The sequence below is a fragment of the Nicotiana tomentosiformis genome, chromosome 2 (assembly GCF_000390325.3).
Source record: "Nicotiana tomentosiformis chromosome 2, ASM39032v3, whole genome shotgun sequence".
Lineage (NCBI taxonomy): Eukaryota > Viridiplantae > Streptophyta > Magnoliopsida > Solanales > Solanaceae > Nicotiana > Nicotiana tomentosiformis.
The window spans coordinates 26,794,352-26,814,995 of NC_090813.1; the positions used below are offsets into that span (position 1 = coordinate 26,794,352).

The window sequence follows — 20,644 nt, forward strand, 5'->3', positions numbered from 1 at the left end:
ATTTGATTATTTTCGCTGATTAAATAAATTATTGTAAATTCTGTAAATCATGCTGATTTAAATATCCTAGTTGTATTTCAAATATTATTATTGACCCATAGTGAGTGTCAAAGTCGGCCATCTCGTCTCTACCACTTCGAGATTAGGCTTGATACTTATTGGGTACACGTTATTTACGTACTCATACTACACTTGCTGCATTTTTTGTGCAGGACCTGAGGCACGTACTAGTGGAGGACCTATCATCTTACACCCGCATTATCCAGGGACATAGCGGTGAGCTACACTTTCTGAGCCGTTCTGCAGCTACTAGTGTCTCTCCTTGTATTTTGCATTCTGTCTATTTTTATTTCAGACAGTATTTGAGGTTTTGTATAATCTACTAGATGCTCATACACTTGTGACACCAGGTCTTGGCACACACATTGGTAGAATTTGATGTTTTATTATTTTCTTGATTTTAAATTTTGTCAATATATACTTAATTTATTAAGTTGACTTGCCTAGATGTAGTGTTGGGCGCCATCACGATCTATAGGTGAAATTGGGTCGTGACAAAAACTGCACTCACCGCAACTTCTGAAACTTCGAGGTAGAGTAGCAACGTTTCACCTTCCTTTGGTTTTGAGAGAAACGAAGAGCTTGATAAATATTTCTTCAACTCCCTCAAGGCTTGCTGACACTCCGGTGTCCACTCGAAATTGTTTTTCTTTTTGAGTAGTGCGAAGAAGCGATGACATTTTTCCGATGAACGGGAAATGAACTTGCTCAAAGCTGCCAATCTCCCTGTGAGCCTTTGGACTTCTTTTACGTTAGACAATTGATCTGGATGTCCTCTATGGCCTTGATTTTGTCAGAATTTACCTCAATTCCCCTTTGTGATACTAGGAATCCTAGGAACTTACCCGAACTGACCCCGAACGCACACTTTTCGGGGTTAAGTTTCATATTATGCTCCCTCAGGATGTCTAATGTTTCTTACAAATGCTTCAAGTGGTCACCTACATTCAAAGACTTAACAAGCATGTCGTCTATGTATACTTCCATAGTCTTTCCTATTTGTTTTTCAAACATCTTATTCACGAGCCATTGATAAGTGGCTCCGGCATTTTTTAGTCCGAAGGGCATCACATTGTAACAATATATACCAAAACTCTTTATAAACGAAGTCTTTTCCTGATCTTCTGGGTTCATCTTGATTTGATTGTACCCAGAATAAGCATCGAGAAAACTCATTAACTCATGCCCGGCCATAGCATCAATCGTCTGATCGATATTTAGCAATGGGAATGAGTCTTTCGGACATGCCTTATTAAGATCCTTATAATCTACGCACATGTGAAATTTATTATTTTTCTTAGGTACTACTACTACATTGGCTAGCCATCCCGAATATCTTACCTCTCGAATTGAACCAATCTTAAGTAAACGAGTTACCTCTTCTTTGATGAATTTATTCCTTGCTTCAGCAATAGGGCGCTTCTTTTGCCTTACCGGAGGTATGTTTGGATCCAAACTTAACTTATGTATGACGATCTCCGTTGGGATGCCTGTCATATCTTCGTGCGACCATGCAAACCAATCGGCGTTAATTTTAAGGAATTCAATAAAAGCATACCTATGCTCCGGGTGTAGTCTTGTTCCAAAATGGAATTTCCTTTCTAGGAATTCTTCGAACAATGCAACCTGCTCCAGTTCTTCTTCCTTGGACTTCGTCGCGTCCGTCTTTTCCGGTACTTAAATATACCTTGGTACCTGATATTGTTCTGACTCTTCTGTCCCCAGATTATCTTCCTCTGGATCGGGGGGCAGGTGCCAGTTTCGGTAATTGCTATGCCGCATGTTCCTTTCCTTTGCTACTGAAAACCAAAATTGCATTCATCTCCCTTGCTGCCGGTTGATCACCCCTTATCCGTTTGATCCCCTCTGGCGTCGGAAACTTTAACAGTTGGTGATATGTTGAAGGCACAACTTTCATCTCGTGCAGCCATGATCTTCCCAAGATGATATTATATCCCATGTATCCATCTACCACTTCGAAGAGAGTTGTCTTCATTACTCCCTCAGCATTCGTGAGTAGCAAAATTTCTCCTCGAGTTTTCACGCTTGCAAGGTTGAATCCAGCGAGAAGTTTCGTTGCCGGGATAATGCTTCCGGTGAGTTTAGCTTGCTCCAGTACTTTCCATTGTATGATATTATCGGAACTTCCTGGATCCACTCAAACACGTTTAATTTTAAAATCCAACACATTTAAAGAAATTACCAGTGTGTCATTGTGCGGAAGCAGTAATCCGTCTGCATCTTCATCCGTGAATGCGAAATCGTCTTCCAGGAGCCTTTTACTATGAGTTATCGATACTTTTGTCTTCTTTGCTGCCGAAAAGGTGACCCCATTAATTTCAATCCCTCCAAAGATCATGTTGATTGTTTGGCGTGGAGGTTCTTCTCCTGCTTTTGAGGTTTCAGCGTCGCCTCTACTCCGACTATAATTATTTTTAGCTCGGTCGCTCAAAAATTCTCTGAGGTGACCATTCTTTAACAGTGTTGTTACTTCTTCTCGTAGGTGTCGGCAGTCCCAATCCGGTGGCCGTCAGTGCCATGGTATTCACACCATAAATTGGGATCCTTCTGGCTGGGATCAGATTTCATAGTTCTTGGGAATCGTGCCTCTTTGATATTCTTCATGGACAACACCAACTCTACTACACTGATATTGAAGTTATACTCTGATAACTTTGGGTAAGAAGAATCTCGCGACCCCCAAATTTCTTTATCCTGCAGCGATCTGTTGTTCCAGCCACGATCTGTCCTTCTATCAACGGTGAACTTATCTGTGTCACACCTCTTTTTTCCCGCAACCCTTATTACGAGGTTGAGTTAGAAGAGTTTTTCCGATTTAAAGTGACATTTTGAAAAAGGATTATTTATTATTTAGAGTCGCTACTTGGAATTAAGTTTTGGTGTTCCAAGTCACATTTTATTTCACTCCCTTATCAAATAAAAGGTTTGACTCCTTATTTATGGTTTACAAAAATAGAAGACTAAGTAAGGAATTTTGTTGACCGAGGGGAAGGTGTGAGGCACCCTTCGAGTCCCGTGGTTCTAGCACGGTCGCTTTATTGACTCATGTCCGGCTTAAATCAATTTTTGGCTATTCTTATATTGTATTAGTTATGGTTGACCTATTACCAATTAACTAATTATTGTATTTTATTAATTATGTTCACCATGATGCGGTATGCACACAAGGTATTCTTCTTTGAAGTTGGATGTTAAACCAAAGTACGAGAATGTACACATGGTTAAAACATAATTATTTTAAATTGAAAGGACACGACACGGGAATGCACACATGATCCTTTTATTATTTAAGTATATCAATCCAAAGTTTGGATATGAATATATAGGCTAATAGCATATTTAGAAAAATTTAATGTTTTTGTCTCTTTCATATCTTTGATATTTGCTTGTATATTTTATTACTTATTGCAACGAATCTTGAATTAGTTCATGACTCATTTCCTTTCTCACAATTATTTCTTATGTGCAGAAGATATACTAGACTAATACAAATATTTAAATATGGCATTGATTTGATAAATAATAAAACAAACCAGCTCATTAGTGCTAGATTAAATTAATATAAATAATCAATATGCTCCGGACTTAAAACCTAAGTTGCTCGGACTCGGGTGCGAGTGTCCGATACGGGTGCGGATCTAGAGGTCAGATCCTTCATGATCTAAATTTAAAGATTCGGGGGTACGGATCTAGGTACGGATACGGATGCGGGGATTCGGCTAAAAATAATTTAATTATTTAAAAATAGAGTTATAAAAATATGTCTAAATTATGAGACATTATGTGAAAAACTTACAAGGTATTCCGAGAAGGAGAAAATATTGAACAGGAGTAAAATTTTAGAAGGAGATAAAAGAAAAAGGACTGACATAGAAATTTATATATACAAGGTATTCCATTTTCTTCTATATCACCATAACTTTTGATTTGTTTTCAAAAATCATTGTATCTATCCCAAATTTCTCCGTTGATTTTGGTCAAAGTACCCAAAATCGGTTAACCAGATCCGACACGGATCTCACACCCATACTCACACCCACGTCGTGTCGATACGGGTACAACACTGAAAGTGAAGAGTCCGAACAATTTAGCTTAAAACAACTCTAAAGATTTTATTTTTTTTACTAAATAAAACCAGATTTGAGTCACACGAAGACTAGAACATACTTCAAGCTTCTTTCCATTAATGAAAATATTCATAATTATTAACATATTCCTAAGGCTAGACAATTAACTTATAAAAATATTTAATACCTCAGTTTCATGAAAAGTAAAACACCATCCTTGATTCTTAGTTCAATTGACATCCTCTTAAGATTGTGGTTGTGTGATGTCAAAATAATTATTAGTTACACCTAAAATAGACGAGAATGAAAAAAAAAACTTTTAAAGGGTCATAACCTGACAAAGACCCAAATGAATCATACTAGATTATTTAATTATTGGACATCCTTAAAACTTCAACCACGAGATGCAAAATCCATGCCAGTATGATATTTTTAGTTAATCCTACTCATGGAATTTGAATAAAAATGCAAACGTTCCCAACTTTGTTTAGCAAGAAATTATGAGACCTCATAAAGAAAAAGTCACAAACGAATAAAATATCACTACTAGAAATTCGCTAAAAACCGACCAAAAATACCGACCAATGTTGGTCGGTTATGGCAAATTACCGACCAAAACGCGACCTTTACGGTGTGGACTGTATTTTGATGGTCGGAACGGCTTACCGACCAAAGTTGGTCGGAAATTACTGACCAGCTTTGGTCGGTATATTAAAACGACCATCTGACAAGTTTAATTACTTACCGATCAACTTTGGTCGGAAATATATTTTATTAATTTAATTTTACCGATCAAAGTTGGTCGGATTATCTTTTTTTTATTAATTATTAAAATTAAAAAAAACCGACCAACTTTGGTCGGTAATTGAAAATATATATTTTTTAAAACTAATTAAAATTAAACATTACCGACCAACTATGGTCGATAATCTCAACAATGCAAGCAAAATACCGACCAAAGTTGGACGGTAGTCTTGAATTCTGGGAATTCAACGTTCATTAACCGACCAACTTTGGTCGGTATTTTGGAATAATTTTTTTTTAATTAAAAACCGACCAACGTTGGTCGGTTTTTCTGGGATTAATTTTGGCATAAAATGCCTGTTTTGGCAGCTAAACCACCTGCCAGCATACCAATACAACAACACAACAACACAACAACAACAACAACAAAAACACAACAACAACAACACAACAACAACAATAACAACAACAACAACAACACAACAACAACAACAAAAACAAAAACACAACAACAACAACAACAACAACACAATAACAACAACAACAACACAACAACAACAACAACACAACAACAACAACCAAAACATTCAATAAATACTTTAAAACTAACAAATTAAAGTTCAATTGAACATAAAAATCCAAAACCAAGTTAAAACTAATTACAACTAGTTCAAAACTGGTTCTATTTGTCTAGTTCAAAGTATATAAAAGTCAAGGGGTATTTTGTACAATATCATCATCACCGTCTGATGAACTTTCACCTACAAGACGATATAGAGAACGGTCTTGTGGAAGACGGGAAGCACGATCACGGAGAGGACGGGAGGAACGATCACGAGCAGGGCGGGAGGAACGATCACGTGGAGGTCGACCCTCTGGAGATGACTCACGAGATCGGGGCAACGGAAAAGCTCCACTAGATAGGAGAGTTCTGATATGAGCTTGCATGCCAAGGAATTGAGTATCTCTAAGCCTTTCTCTTTCCTTGGCCGCTTCTAGCTCTGATGTGAGCTTTGTCACTGTCTCCTGCATAGCGGAGAGGCTCTCCCTATTAAGTTGCTCGCCATGCGAGGAAGTCCCTATTCCTCACATTTCACACTTATAGCGATGGAAGTTTTTAGTAGGAAGCCCGTATACCTTTCCCCATTTTGGACCGCCAACAGACTCCAACCATATTCTTTCAACATCCTCGTCCGAAGGTTGGGTTGGCTCACCCGATTCACCAGCTGGATGACTACGGATGAATTCCTCCACGTTACTTTGGTAGCGACCCTATACGCAGACAACATTCCATACGCAGGAAAATCATTAATAGTCCACATTAAATTAGCACGCATATTAAAATTCTGCTTGGTTGATATGTCATATGTTTCAACACCATCATACCACAATTGTTTTAGCTCATCAATCAAAGGTTGCAAATATACATCAATCAAACTTTTCGGATTACGTGGACTGAGGATAATACAATTTAAGAATATATATGGACTAGTCATACACAACTCAGGTGGTAGATTATAAGGTGTAAGAAAGACAGGCCAACATGAATATGGTGTCGCAGATATAGAAAAAGGCGTGAAGCCATCGGCACACAGACCTAACCGAATGTTCCTTGGTTCACTAGCAAAATCTGGATATGTCCTATCAAAGTGCTTCCAAGCTTCTCCATCTGAAGGATGACACATAACACCAGGTGGTCTTCTATTTTCAAAATACCATCTCATATGAGGAGCAGAACTCATCGACGCATATAACCTCTTTAACCTAGGTATAAGAGGTAAATAATGCATTGCCTTGACAGCGACCATATTCCCGCTGGAAAGCCTCTTGAAACGAGGCTTTTCGCAAAATTTACAACTGTCTAAAGTTGCATCATCTTTATAATATAACATGCAACCATCTTCACAACAATCAATTCTCATTGACGAAAGTCCTAACTTAGAAACCAATCTCTTCGCCTTATAGAAATCACCAGGTAAGTTGATATTAGGGTCAACTAGTTCACTCATAAGGTCAATGAAACAGTCCATGGCTGCTTGAGAAATATTCCAATTAGATTTGATACTTAGTAATCTAACTGCAACAGACAGCTCAGAGTGCGGACTTCCTTCACGTAGTGGACGACTAGCTTCCTCTAACTGTTCATAAAAACGTTTTGCATCATCATTAGGAGTTTGTTCAACATTTTCATTGGGCTCACCCCCGAAGTGCACCCCAAAAGCATCCGCAACCATATCCTGAATTCTAGAATCAAGATTTGTATTCTCCACCGACCTACTACTTTCACCAACAACCATGTTATGAAATATCTCACGGCTACCATCGATCTCTCCATGATTAGTCCACACAAAGTAATTCTCTATAAACCCCTTCCTATAAAGATGAAGTTTAACTTCCTCCGATTTTTTAAACTTCATACAATCGCACCTGACACAAGGGCACCTAATTACTCCTTCACTTTGGTATGGTGGAAGTGACATTGCATGTCTAATAAAGTCATCAACCCCTTCTACAAAATCCTCCCGCAATCCCCGCCGATTAGGATAATTTCTATTGTACATCCAAGTACGATGTTCCATCTATACAAATAAAACAAGAACAAATTAATTTATTCTACAATTATAAATTAATTATATCTTTTTTAGTTAATTCAAGATAATTATTTTTTTCTAATTACACCAATTTATATCCTAAAAGTTCAATTCATATCCAAAAGGTCCAATTCATATCTTAAAAGTTCAAATCATATCCTAAAAGTTCAATTCACAAGAACAAATCCTAAAAACTAAAATTTCAATTCATATCCTACGAGTTTAAACATAAACTAACTAAACTAAAGAAATTCAACCCATACCCTAAAAGTTCGATTCACAAGAAAAAATTAATTTATTCTACAATTATAAATTAATTATATCTTTTTTAGTTAATTCAAGATAATTATTTTTTTCTAATTACACCAATTTATATCCTAAAAGTTCAATTCATATCCAAAAGGTCCAATTCATATCTTAAAAGTTCAAATCATATCCTAAAAGTTCAATTCACAAGAACAAATCCTAAAAACTAAAATTTCAATTCATATCCTACGAGTTTAAACATAAACTAACTAAACTAAAGAAATTCAACCCATACCCTAAAAGTTCGATTCACAAGAACAAATTAATTTATTCTATAATTATAAATTAATTATATCTTTTTTAGTTAATTCAAGATAATTATTTTTTTCTAATTACACCAATTTATATCCTAAAAGTTTAATTCATATCCAAAAGGTCCAATTCATATCTTAAAAGTTCAAATCATATCCTAAAAGTTCAATTCACAAGAACAAATCCTAAAAACTAAAATTTCAATTCATATCCTACGAGTTTAAACATAAACTAACTAAACTAAAGAAATTCAACCCATACCCTAAACTAAACTAATTCATAAATAATTGACTAATTAACAAAACTAATTAGTTAATAAAATTAATTAACAAAACTAATTAAAACAAGACCTAAACCCTAATCCTCAATAAAATGCAATGTTCAAATAATTAAAACACTAATCAATTGAAACTAATTCATAACTAATTAACAAAACCTGGAAATAATAAATAAATGGGTTGTAATTCAAACCTAGAATTTGTAGGAGATGGAGAAGGAGATCGAGGGGCGACAGTGGCAGTGGCAGAGGCGATGGCGACGGCGCGGCGACGGCTGCACGGCGAGGGGAGGCCTGGACGGTGAGGGGGAGGGGCTGGGAGAAGGAGAGAAGGGAAGGAAGAAGAGGAAATTTTTTTAGAGAAATGAGGGTTTCCCCCGTTTTTCACTTCTCTGATTTTAGAATTACCGACCAAAGTTGGTCGGTAATTTTGGTCGGTACATTAAGTGCTGACCGTTTGACCAAAAACCGACCAACTTTGGTCGGTTTTTTTAAAAAAAATTAAAATCTTTAACCGACCAACGTTGGTCGGTAATTTTAAATATAAATTCTTAAATATTATAAAATATTTAAGAATAATAAAATAATTATTAAAATTTAAAAAATTGGATCCAAATTACCGACCAACGTTGGTCGGTAATCCAAAATTTTCTTGTCTGACCAGCTATTGACCAATTTACCGACCAAAGTTGGTCGGTATTTTGTTTAAAAAAAATATAAATGTTTTTTTTCCCAGTTTGCGTCCAACCTGGACGATTTTTGGTCGCATTTTTTGACCGACCAACGTTGGTCGAAAATAGTTGGTCGGTTTTTAGCAGATTTTTAGTAGTGTATGGTGATAAAATGTGCTATCAATCTAAGTAAACTTACTGAGATAAAATAATTACATATCCAAAAGACAGTTGTCAAAGTCTCGAACAAAGGCATGATATCCACGTATTGACAATTCAAATATAACATAGACGAACCTTCAAATTCCTTGTAAATATCTGCAGAACACGTACTATACGAACTTCGAACAACAAACGGAATTTCAAAACTCAACCAAATAGTAGCTCTTTTGAGTCTTTCCTTAGTTTCTGCCTTTTTCGTTTTCAGATTGCTTTTCTCACCTCTCTTTCTTTCCTTCTTACTCAATATTTATTCCCTCAATTTCGTTCTCTCTTCTGTTCAAACTTCTCTCCTTCAAAATATTGCCCCCCTCCCCCTAAATACTAAAAGTGAAATATTTTATATAGTAGAGTGTGTAAGTCACGGAGGAAAAGTGTAATTAGTGCAATGTGCGTGCATTGTGTCATGTGTGTTTGTCCGCAATGTGAGTGAGACGTGAGGGGTTGAGGGGAAGGGACATGATGTAACTAAGATTAAGAGAATTTTTTTTATATTACTTATTTTGTTACCTTTTGTTTTTTGTATTTTTGTTAGTTGCTTCTTTTTAAAAAAAATAAAATACTTTTACTTATTTTTTTTTTCTAAATGAAAAAAAGAGAAAGTAAAATGTATAGCTAAAAATATTAGTGAGCTACTTTTAGACTTAAATATTAAATATTATATACATAAGAAAACTAAATATTTACACTGTAGTTTAAATTATACTAAGAAAAAAAAATATTATAGCTTACATTTAAAATTAGAAGAAACCAAATATATATTTTATTCTTCTATTTAAAAATAGGAACAAAAGTTATACTCTAAGAATGTAAATATTTTTTGTAGTTTTTAATTTTCTTAAATAAAACCTATTAAGAGTAAGATAAAAGTTTACAATATCAAAATTATACCTGAAAGAAATATTTACACTAAAATAGTATAGAATTTGGGTGTGGTAAAAAATTAGTTGTTCACAACATGCCCCTCTTTGCTTGGAAACATGAAGAGTTTTCATGCAAAGAAAATGAACAAAGTGACTTTTTGACCTCACAATTATTTAAAAAGGAAAAGAAGATAAACAAAAAAGTTGCGACCGAGCCTTGGTTTTAAGCAACCTATATATCTCGGGTTATAAGGGAATCAGGTCATGTGTAGTTCAAGTGAAAGAAGAGTGATGAAGTATGCTTAAAGGGAGAGTCGAGTGAAATTCCGTCGAGATTCCGATCTGCGGTTCCTAATATTACATCAAAATGAAAAGAAAATTACATACTCTTTAAATCTAAGAGTTACAAAATTCCTATTTAAATGCCATCGGGAGTCTTGTCTTGATTCTTGACTTGCTTCCCCTGTTGAATTTTAGACTGAACTTGAAGCTCTCGATGTAACAAACTATGAAATATTCCCATAGCTTGTTTCTTGATCAGATGATGAGAAGATGGATCTTGAGATCCTATGTCTCTGCATGCATTAAGTCAAAGTTGGTTCGGCTGGTATTTGAGATCAAATGTTCCACTTTCTCTGGCGAGAGCTGGAATTTTATTCTTGCACATCCAATCCGTACTTTGCAGAAAAACCTACAAGCCATCACAAACAAACAAAATGAACAAAAATGTTCTGCCCCAGTTTGCACTAGAAATTTTTTGTGAGTTATTGAAAACACAATAAACTATCTTTGCTATTGCAGAATAAAAAATTGAAAAAGAAATGGGATTTGCTTCTTTTTTTTTAATAATAAGGGATGTCGTACCTTATGTTAACAAGAAGGAAGGCAACCAGGGGATGTAGTACTCTGTGTTGACAATAAGATGAGTCTCGTGGCACTCTAGGATGCTACTAGGGAATGTAGTACCCTATGTTGGTAAAAGTAATGCAGCCAGGGGATGTAGTACCCTTTGTTGGCAATAATATGAGGCTCGAGGCACTCATAAGATACTACTAGGGAATGTCGTACCCTATGTTTGCAATAAAATGAGGCTCGTGGCGCTCTGAGATGCTACTAGGGAATGTCGTACCCTATATTTGCAATAAGAAATACAACTAGGGGATATATTACCTTGTGTTGGCAATAAGGTGAGGCTTTTGACACTCTAGGATGCTACTAGGGAATGTCGTACCCTATGTTTGCAATAACAAATGCAACCAGGGGATATAGTACCCTGTGTTGGCAATACGGTGAGGCTTTTGGCTCTTTAAGATCCTACTAGGGGATGTCGTACCCTATGTAGGCAGAAAATAATGTGACCAGGGGATGTAGTACCCTGTGTTGACAATAAGATGAGGCTCGTGACACTCTAAGACGTTACTAGGGAATGTCGTACCCTATGTTGGAAGGAAGTAATGCAGCCATGGGATGTAGTACCCTGTATTGGAAATAAGGTGAGTCTCTTGGCACTCTGGGATACTACTAGGGAATATAGTACCTTCTGTTGGCAGAAAGTAATGCAGCCAGTGGATGTAGTGCCATGTGTTAGCAATAGGATGAGGCTCTTGGCACTCTAAGATTCTACTAGGGAATGACGTACCCTATGTAGGCAGAACAATGAGGCTCATGGCACTTTAAGATGCTACTAGGGAATGTCATACTCTATGTTGGCAATAAAATGCAACCAGGGAATGTAGTACCCTGTGTCGGTAGATAGTAATGCAGCTAGGGGATGTAGTACCTTGTGTTGGCAATAAGATAAGGCTCGTGGCGCTCTGATATGCTACTAGGGAATGTCATACCCAATGTTGACAATACATATGAGGCTCGTGGCACTCTGGAATGTTACTAGGGAATGCCGTACCCTATGTTGGTAGAAAGTAATGCAGCCAGGGGATGTAGTACCCTGTGTTGGCAATATTATGAGGCTCGTCCCACTCTGGGATGCTACTAGGGAATGCGTACCCTATGTTGGAAATAAAATGAGGCTCGTGATACTCTGAGATGATACTAGGGAATGTCGTACCCTATGTTGGCAACAAGTAATGCAACCAGGGGATGTAGTACCATGTATTGGTAATAAGGTGAGGCTGGTGGCACTCTGAGATGCTACTTGGGAATGTCGTACCATATGTTGGCAGAAAGTAATGCAGCCAGGCGATGTAGTACCCTATGTTGACAAAAAGAGGAGGCACTGTGGTGCTATGAGATGTTATTAGGGAATTTATGTTAGCAGAACATGAGGCTCGAGGTACTCTGAGATGCTACTAGGGAATGTCGTACCCTATGTTAGCAATAAGAAATGAGGCTCGTGGCACTCTGAGATGCTACTAGGGAATATCGTACCCTATGTCAGCAATAAGAAATACAACCAGGGTATGTAGTACCCTGTGTTGGCAATAAGGTGAGGCTCTTAGCTCTCTGTGATGCTACTAGGGAATGTCGTACCCTTTATTGGCAATAAAATATAATCAGGGGATGCAGTACCCTGTATTGAAGATAGGGTATTGGTTCCCTATAATGAACCTAAAAATAATACGATTACATGTATATTGGAAGAAAATCAGGGATTTGAGAACTTCACTTAGTGATGTTCGTCTTTTCACGAATTGTTTCTTAAAATTGTTGTGTTCCTATTCTGAACAAAGAAAGATTTGTTAGTTTTACAATGGAGGTCGGTTTGTGACCTTGATTATTTCAATCTCTTGATCTCGGCTCATCTTCTTTAATGATTTCAACTGCAACTGATTATTTCCTGAATTCCAACTGTAATTTTTACCCTAGAAAACCTTTGGCTTTTCCAAACTTTGCCATGATGGTTGGTCACGTAGGACTTAACCTTTTTTAACTTTATTTTGCCTTTGTGAGCACTTCGCTTTTGGATTCTTTCAAAGTTTTCCATTTCAACGCATCGGCTAATCATGGCCAGTCAGAGTCGACTTGATGCTCTTACCGAGGCTGGGCGCCTTTTAAATATATCAGCTCACTTCAAACGAGAACCTTGTAAATCGGCCTTGCCATCTTTTCTTTGCCTTATTTTTAGAACAAAGTTAGACCAAAAAGGATTCAAAGAAAAAAACAAACAATGGAATAGATAATGAGTTTAAAACAAGAGGTGTCCCTTTTGGGGAACAGAAAGACGGACTTATTTGGGAGTACATGCGGATTTCAATGAACATGACATGCCTTTTGGACTGGAAGCCTGATCTGTGTAAACTGTCTGTCTCTCAGAAACTCATCACAACTTTTGACTTGAAACCGAAAAGCCTTGCTCATGACTGTGTTGATGTCATGGTTGTGTGGATCCTCTTTTCGATCACAGTGCCCTTTGTGGGTTTTCACTAGTTGACCTCTCTCATTTCTTTTCTTGACATCGCCTTATAGTGTCCTTTATGGGTTTTCACTAACGAGACTCTCTCATTTTTTTGTTTTATACTAAAAGTGAAATATTTTATATAGTGCAGTGTGTGAGTAGTGGAGGAAAAGTGTAACTAGTGCACTGTGTGTGCATTGTATCGTGTATGTTTGTCCGCAAAGTGAGTGAGACGTGAGGGGTTGAGGGGAAGGGACGTGATGTAACTAAGATTAAGAGAAAAATTTTTGTATTACTTATTTTGTTACCTTTTGTTTTTTGTATTTTCGTTAGTTGCTTCTTTCTTCTTTTTTTTTTAAAACACTTTTACTTATTATTTTTTTTTCTAAATGAAGAAAAGAGAAAGTAAAATGTATAGCTAAAAATATTAGTCAGCTACTTTTAGCTAAAAATATTAGTCAGCTACTTTTAGACTTAAATATTATATCCATAAGAAAACTAAATATTTATATTGTAGTTTAAATTATACTAAAAAAGAATACTATAGCTTACATTTAAAATTAGAAGAAACCAAATATATATTGTATTCTTCTATTTAAAAATAGGAACAAAAGTTATACTCTAAGAATGTGAATATTTTTTGTAATTTTTAATTTTCTTAAATAAAACCTATTAAAAGTAAGATAAAAGTTTACAATATCAAAATTATACCTAAAGGAAATATTTACACTAAAATAATATAGAATTTGGATGTGGTAAAAAATTAGTTGTTCTCAACCTGCTATTCGAAAACTCCTGCCTCGGCCTTCTGTCCGCTCGTAGGGAAAAAATCGGCCCCTCGAAGTCTGTCTATCTGTGTCAATATCATCTTTCATTTTTTCTCTGTTCTTCTCCGGTCCTTTGGTCGACGATGGGAAGCCAACCTGATCGTCTTCGATCCTTATTTTGACTCGTACTGGTAGTGGACATCCTCCCAAGTCGTCGCTTGGAACTCGAGCAGACTTTCCTTCAACTTCCGGGACGCGTCTGAACTTCTCGGATTTAAACCTTTGGTGAATGCTTCAATTGCCCCTTCATCCGGGACCGCAGGTAATAACATCTTTTCCTTCTAGAACCGGGTGACGTACTCTCGTAATAACTCGGACTCTCCCTAAGCGATCCTGAATATGTCGACCTTTCGGGCCTACACCTTTCTGGAACCGGCATGAGCATTGGTGAAAGAATCCGTGAGCACCTCAAAGGAATATATGGAATGCTCGGGCAATGGTGAATACCACGTTAGAGCTCCCCTCGTGAGAGTCTCACCAAATTTCTTCAGCAACACAGACTCAATTTCGTGAGGAGCCAAATCATTTCCTTTTAGTGTTGTTTTATATGTGGTAATGTGCTCCGGCGGATCTGAAGTCTCATCATACTTCGGCACTTCGGGCATTTTGAACCGATTCGGGATTAGTTCCGGAGCCGCACTCGGCTTGTACGGTAACTGAATATACTTCTTCGAGTCCGCGCCCTTCTATACTGGTGGTGCACCCTGGATTTAATCCATGCGGACGTTTACTTCCTTCATGAACCGCAAAAGTTCCTCCTTGAACAGATCCTTATCGTTGTTGAGGCCGGATCTACTCCCCGCGGCCCAATCGGAGCCAACTTCGCCCCTGAGAGTGTTGTTGTCGACTCTTCGCGTCATTTCGTTTGCGGGAACCTCAGGATGAATTGGATCTCGCCTGTTCGTATTATTTGAAGCACCTGATAGCGTCTGCTTTAGTTCCGTCATAACATGATCCTACCGCGTGAGATGCCCTAGAATGATTGCTTGTTGCTCTTGCAGGACCCTCATTGCACCCGCTACATGCTTCCCATCAGCATCATCAAGAGTCCTCTCCCGAACCTGTCGAGGGTATCACCCGTCATGCGTCGGTGTGGCGTTGTTCTCCTCATTGCCAATGTCACTGATTGTGTCCTCGAAATGAGGTTGCTCCTTTTGAATTTCAGGGTTGCGTGTGCGGTTAATAGTGTTATCTGCCATTTATTTTGTGATTTTTGCTAAGACAAAAATAATCAAACTTGTTAGTACAAAAAGGCAAGGACCAATTTAATTGCACGGCTGTCTAGGCCCCACGGTGGGCGCCAAACTGTTTACCCGAAAAATGGTACAGTTGAATTTATTCGTGGTTTCTAGGCAAGTGAATTAATTTGATCCAAAAAATAATGAAATAACTAATGAAATATGAAATACTTAGCCTTAGAATGTAGATGAAACATCAGAGCTAATGAGTTTGGGAACAAGGTTTCCGAGCACAACAATAATAAGATCAAAAGCGAGAGAATCAAATTGTATTAAAATGTTGTATAGAATGTAACATAAGTTAGTTAGCCAGAAAATTCGCGTCCTTACAATGATAATTGAACTCTCTATTTATAGTTATGCATAGGGAAGGAAGTCCTAGAATCATGCCCTCTTTAATGTTAATTATGAGAGTCATTGATGAAGATGTAAAGTTAGACATAAATACCAAATTCCTTATAACGGGTCATCATCCTTAATGCTGCAAAATATTCCGTATTAAATGTTATCGGGCGCAAAATATTTAATACTCCTTTTATAATCGTGATTCCTTCCGGTGATAAGCGGAATAGTTATGTTCGGTGGCCATCTCAATCTTGTGTTCCACGTGTCCTTTCTTTAAGCGGCCACGTGTCATGTCGTATTTTTCCTTATACACCTCGGTGATCATTAATCTTCCAATTTAATAATATATTATACCAAGGGCATCATAAGATATTTTTCATTTTTGTTTTATATTCATGGATATCATAAGTTATTTCATCGTTCTAAAACGAAAATGTGGTCATCACAGCCGAAGCATCTGTTCTCCGCCTAGTTACGGTGCCACATGTATTTAAGGGATATCGAAAAATTACACCGTATAAATAGATATAAATATATCTTTTATGTATATATATTTTATGTTGACTCATCTCGTTTTTTTATGAATTTACTTTTTTATATTTTAACTTTCTTAGTAAAAATTCTGACTCCGATATTACTTCCGTCCTTTGCTATTTTTGATGTGCCGTATCCGCCATTGTTCTAGTAGTTACAATTAATTTTTCTTTCTATTTAATTTTGAGGATAAATAAAACCCATAATTATCCTCGGTTGGAGATTTGAAGTTACCGTGGGTCCGTTTCAGTCTTTTCAATGGAAATCGCTAGATTTTGTTTAATTGAAGGTTATTAAATTAAATAAAACAAGGATTAAACCGAAATAAAAGTTACTTCGAAACACAAATTCATGTTTTCTCTTGTTACAAAGTATAATTATAATGAATTAAAGTGAAATAGTATTTTTCAGAAAATTTTAAGTATCAAAAGGTAGAAGTAAGGGCCAAAAGTAAGAGAGCAGATAATGGAAGAATGGATCTAATACAACGAAAGTACAAGATGAATTGGAGAGAGAGAGAGAGAAAGACACACAACCTTCTTTAATAGCTAACTCAAACCTACGTTAATTAGCTTCGTTAACCACCCTTATTTTCCCGAAAAGGGAAAAAAAACTTAAATTTAATGGATTTAGCTTTTACATATTTTAATATTGAACCTGTTGTATTTAAAATTATGGATTCAAATTTAATATTTCATCCGTTTCAAATTTGATGAGATACTTTCCTTTTTAATTTGTTCCAAAATAAATGACACATTTCTAAATTTGGAAATAATTCAATTTTAAACTCATCATTTTATCCATTTTACCCTTAATGAGAAGATTTTATAACCACACAAATATCATGGCCCCACAAAGCTTTTACCCTTTAAGCTTTTAAGACCACAAGTTTCAAAAGTCTTTTTTTCTTAAATTCTGTGTTGAGTCAAACTACCCCATCTAAATTGAAACGGAGAGAGTAGTTGTTTGAAATTTTAATAGGTTTGTACATATAAGTTCATGCTACGTAACGAAATAAAAGCTACATCCGCCCCACCCTTATTCCCAACTAACTATGTAACAAATGCCCAACTAATTTCCACCTATATAATGACTAATATAACCTTATGTTTCTGCAATGACAATTTTTTTTTTCCAGGGAACATAGTATGCATTAATCAAACCCAATAATCAACGGTACAAAATAAGATGAAGCCTCATTGACTATCCAAACAGGAAAGCTCTCAAATGTCAAACCAAGAGACTTCACTGAGTAGTGACAAAGAAAACTTAGCTAACTTATGATTACAAGTATTAAAACATCTACTTAGATACTTAAAAGCTACATCAGTCAAATATTTCTTAAGAGTCCAAACATCTTCGCAAACAATATTAACATTCCATGAAGGACCTATGCATCCATTAAGCATTTGAATCATTATTAAGGAATCCAACAAGATATGTATATTCTTCCAACCATACTTCACCGCTAGTGGCGGATGCACGCTCACCGAAACGGTGTCACGCGGCACTGCTTTATCGGAAAATTTTACTAAATATATGTATTAATACTGTACGTAGACGGATAAGTAGAAAAAAATGACATCACTTAGAATAAATTGTGTCTTGGTGTGTTAGTTATATTCTTGATTTTGGTCTAGGAAGTCAAAGGTTCAAACCTCAACTAGCACATTTTTCTTTTGCAAATAGTTGAGAGAGCCTTTGTGGTTAAAAGTTATGATAATATGGAATTGAACTCAAAAACTTTTCTAATTTAAGACTCAACAAAACCAATAGACTAAAGTTATTTCTTGTCTAAAATTATGATAATCAAAGTTATATTCCAGTTCTTCTATAAATTTCGACACTACTTACAAAAATTCTTGTGTACGCCTCTATTCACTGTCATTTGAATTGCTTTAGTTATTGCCAACGCTTAAGTTATTTTGACTTTTCCAACAAAATAGATTGGAATATCATAGGCATGAAGCACATCACCATTAGCCTTTTTAAGACTAGTATCCCAATACTCACAAACTTGCATTTACATAAAGCAAGACATTTTCGGGAGAAAAAGTTAGTAAAGGCATGTTAGCAGAAATGTCTATCATAGTGTTAACATGTTCTTTTGCAACTGTAAATTCATTAAAATCAAATAATGCTTTAGATAAAACATCATTTTTACTCCATATCACAGAATTAAAAATTTGATCATACAATGACTAGTTTACCATCCTTATCAGTAGTAATTGGCACGAACTCTCCACTAGCTATTTTTTTCCTCATCACATTGGATTGTTCTCAAGATTCCAAAAACACAAAGAATTTGCAATATATATGAATCTTTTTTTTTAAAACTTTTATCTTCTGTATAAAAGTGAACTTCTCATCTCTAAATATGTCACAATATACTGTCATGTCATAGAAGAAATTAAAAAATGAGAGAACTAATGTAGTAACTTGAGGTAGACATCCGAGGCGGAGTCAAAATTTTAAGTTTATGGGTTCGAGATTTTAATCGTTTGAAGTTACTGTGTTCTATATTAGTAATTTATACATATTTAATGAAATTTTTAAGACAAATATATTATTCGAACTAAAACTAGTGGGTTCGGCCGAACCCGCTCCCACTCTAACTCCGCCTCTGTTAGACATGCACCTTGCTTTCAAGAATTGATTCTGTCTTTTTTAAAAAGCTCTAACTGGAAATATAAAGTTCTTTATTAGCAGAGTCTATGTTTATAGTTTTTACTTCTTTTTCTTTTATATTTTTGTCGTCAAATAGTCCCGTATAGAAAAAAAAAATACAACGGTTTCCCTGTTTTGTAGTTCTGGCTGATTGGAGAGATTAGAAGTACAACAAGAACTGGGAAGGTTTCTCAATCTTCATCAAAGCAAATTTCCAGCTTAAGAAATAAAATAAAAATATAAAACAGCTGGGTTGTAATTTAAACACTTATTTCGTCTCTTTCTACGTTTTGGGGCATTTCTGAAAAATCTTCCAATGTTAAATATAAAAATTGATTTTGAAATAGTAGTAAACTAAATCCTGTTAATCTAAGCATAGTAATTAGTAAAGACTGACAGAACGACACTCTTTTGCGTCCCATATCGAGAATATACATCATAGAAAAATTCTTTATAAGCACAAACGGCGATATCAGTAGTCAAGAAAATTAGGGTGTATATTTGCTTGGTTTTTGATTTATTTTGAATTAATTCAGTTTGCTTTACAAGATTTTTTTGTGCATAAATTAATACCTAAACTGAAAATGTTTGGTCCTTTCAAGGAAAAAATATTAACTAGATAAAAAGAAAAAATGATTAAAAGCCTATTCAAATTTTTTTAAAAAAATTGAGATCTAGAACAAGTAAACACAAGCAAATATACTTTTGTAATATAAGTAACTAATAAAATGAGATTGAGCAGAGAGAAAAAAATACAAAGATGGAAATAAAAGAAATTAAGAAAAAGAGAAGTAAAGAAAAAAAATTTGGAAAGAGTGAAAACAGAAAGGTAAAATTGGCTTTGTTTTATGAGTGGACTGTGGGTCGTTCTTGGGCCTTGGACATAGCAAAGAGCAGTTTGACAATGGCACCTAAAGGCAAGTTATGAGTTAGTGTGCCACTTTTTCATTATATACGTTTCTTACATAAATTGCTAGTGGAATACATGAAATTATATCCGAACGACCAGATCTCCACATAAAAAAAAAATTATATTTTTAGTTACTTCTAAAAATAATAGCTGATAGTATATATATATATATATATATATATATATATATAAAACAAATGCAATTAATTTCAGAACGGCCAATTTTTTATTTTGCCCATTGGTAGAGCCATGAGTTTCAGACTTCATTTCAGGGTCCATGAGTTTAAGGTGTTTGCTTGGGTGTATTGAACCAAGCTAACAATTCAGCTCGCCAGATTAATGGTGCTTGTGCTAAATTCTTCCCTCTTGGAACTTCGAGAAATGTATTTTCAATGTCAAAATGCTAAGAATGACCATTTATTTTATGGATTTATGAAAGTCAGAAGATTTAATCTAAATAGATGCTCACCAACAGCTTGAATTATAAATAGCCAGTAAATATATAATATATGTATAATTCATATATTATATGTATATAACCATGTATAATCAGTATATAACTTATGTATACAGATTAAGAAAAAATAAACGGTGAATCCAACCGGCTATTTGTGTCAAAATTCTTTATGTTATATATACTATTAGTATATACATTTTTTTACACAGTAAATTTTAATCTGTAATAGCAGGTAATTGCCAT

General features: G+C 35.6%; 1 protein-coding gene across 1 annotated transcript; it reads right to left on the minus strand.

Annotated features, from left to right (window-relative positions):
• Nucleotides 1–1,831: 1,831 nt before the first annotated feature.
• Nucleotides 1,832–14,855, minus strand: LOC138904514 (uncharacterized). The gene is made up of 2 exons (XM_070193018.1): nt 14,729–14,855; nt 1,832–2,208 (listed from the first exon to the last, which is right to left on the minus strand). The coding sequence occupies exons 1-2, from the start codon at nt 14,853–14,855 to the stop codon at nt 1,832–1,834; spliced, it is 504 nt and encodes a 167-aa protein (XP_070049119.1).
• Between the last annotated feature and the right edge of the window lie 5,789 nt (nt 14,856–20,644).

What these genes read in the sequence shown, in the direction of transcription:
- LOC138904514 (XM_070193018.1), bottom strand. Translation starts at nt 14,855, where the DNA reads ATGCCCGAAGTGCCGAAGTATGATGAGACTTCAGATCCGCCGGAGCAC. An exon ending in TGTGTTGCTGAAGAAATTTG is followed by an intron (nt 2,209 to 14,728) that starts GTGAGACTCTCA and finishes GAGTGGATCCAG; the next exon opens with GAAGTTCCGATAATATCATA.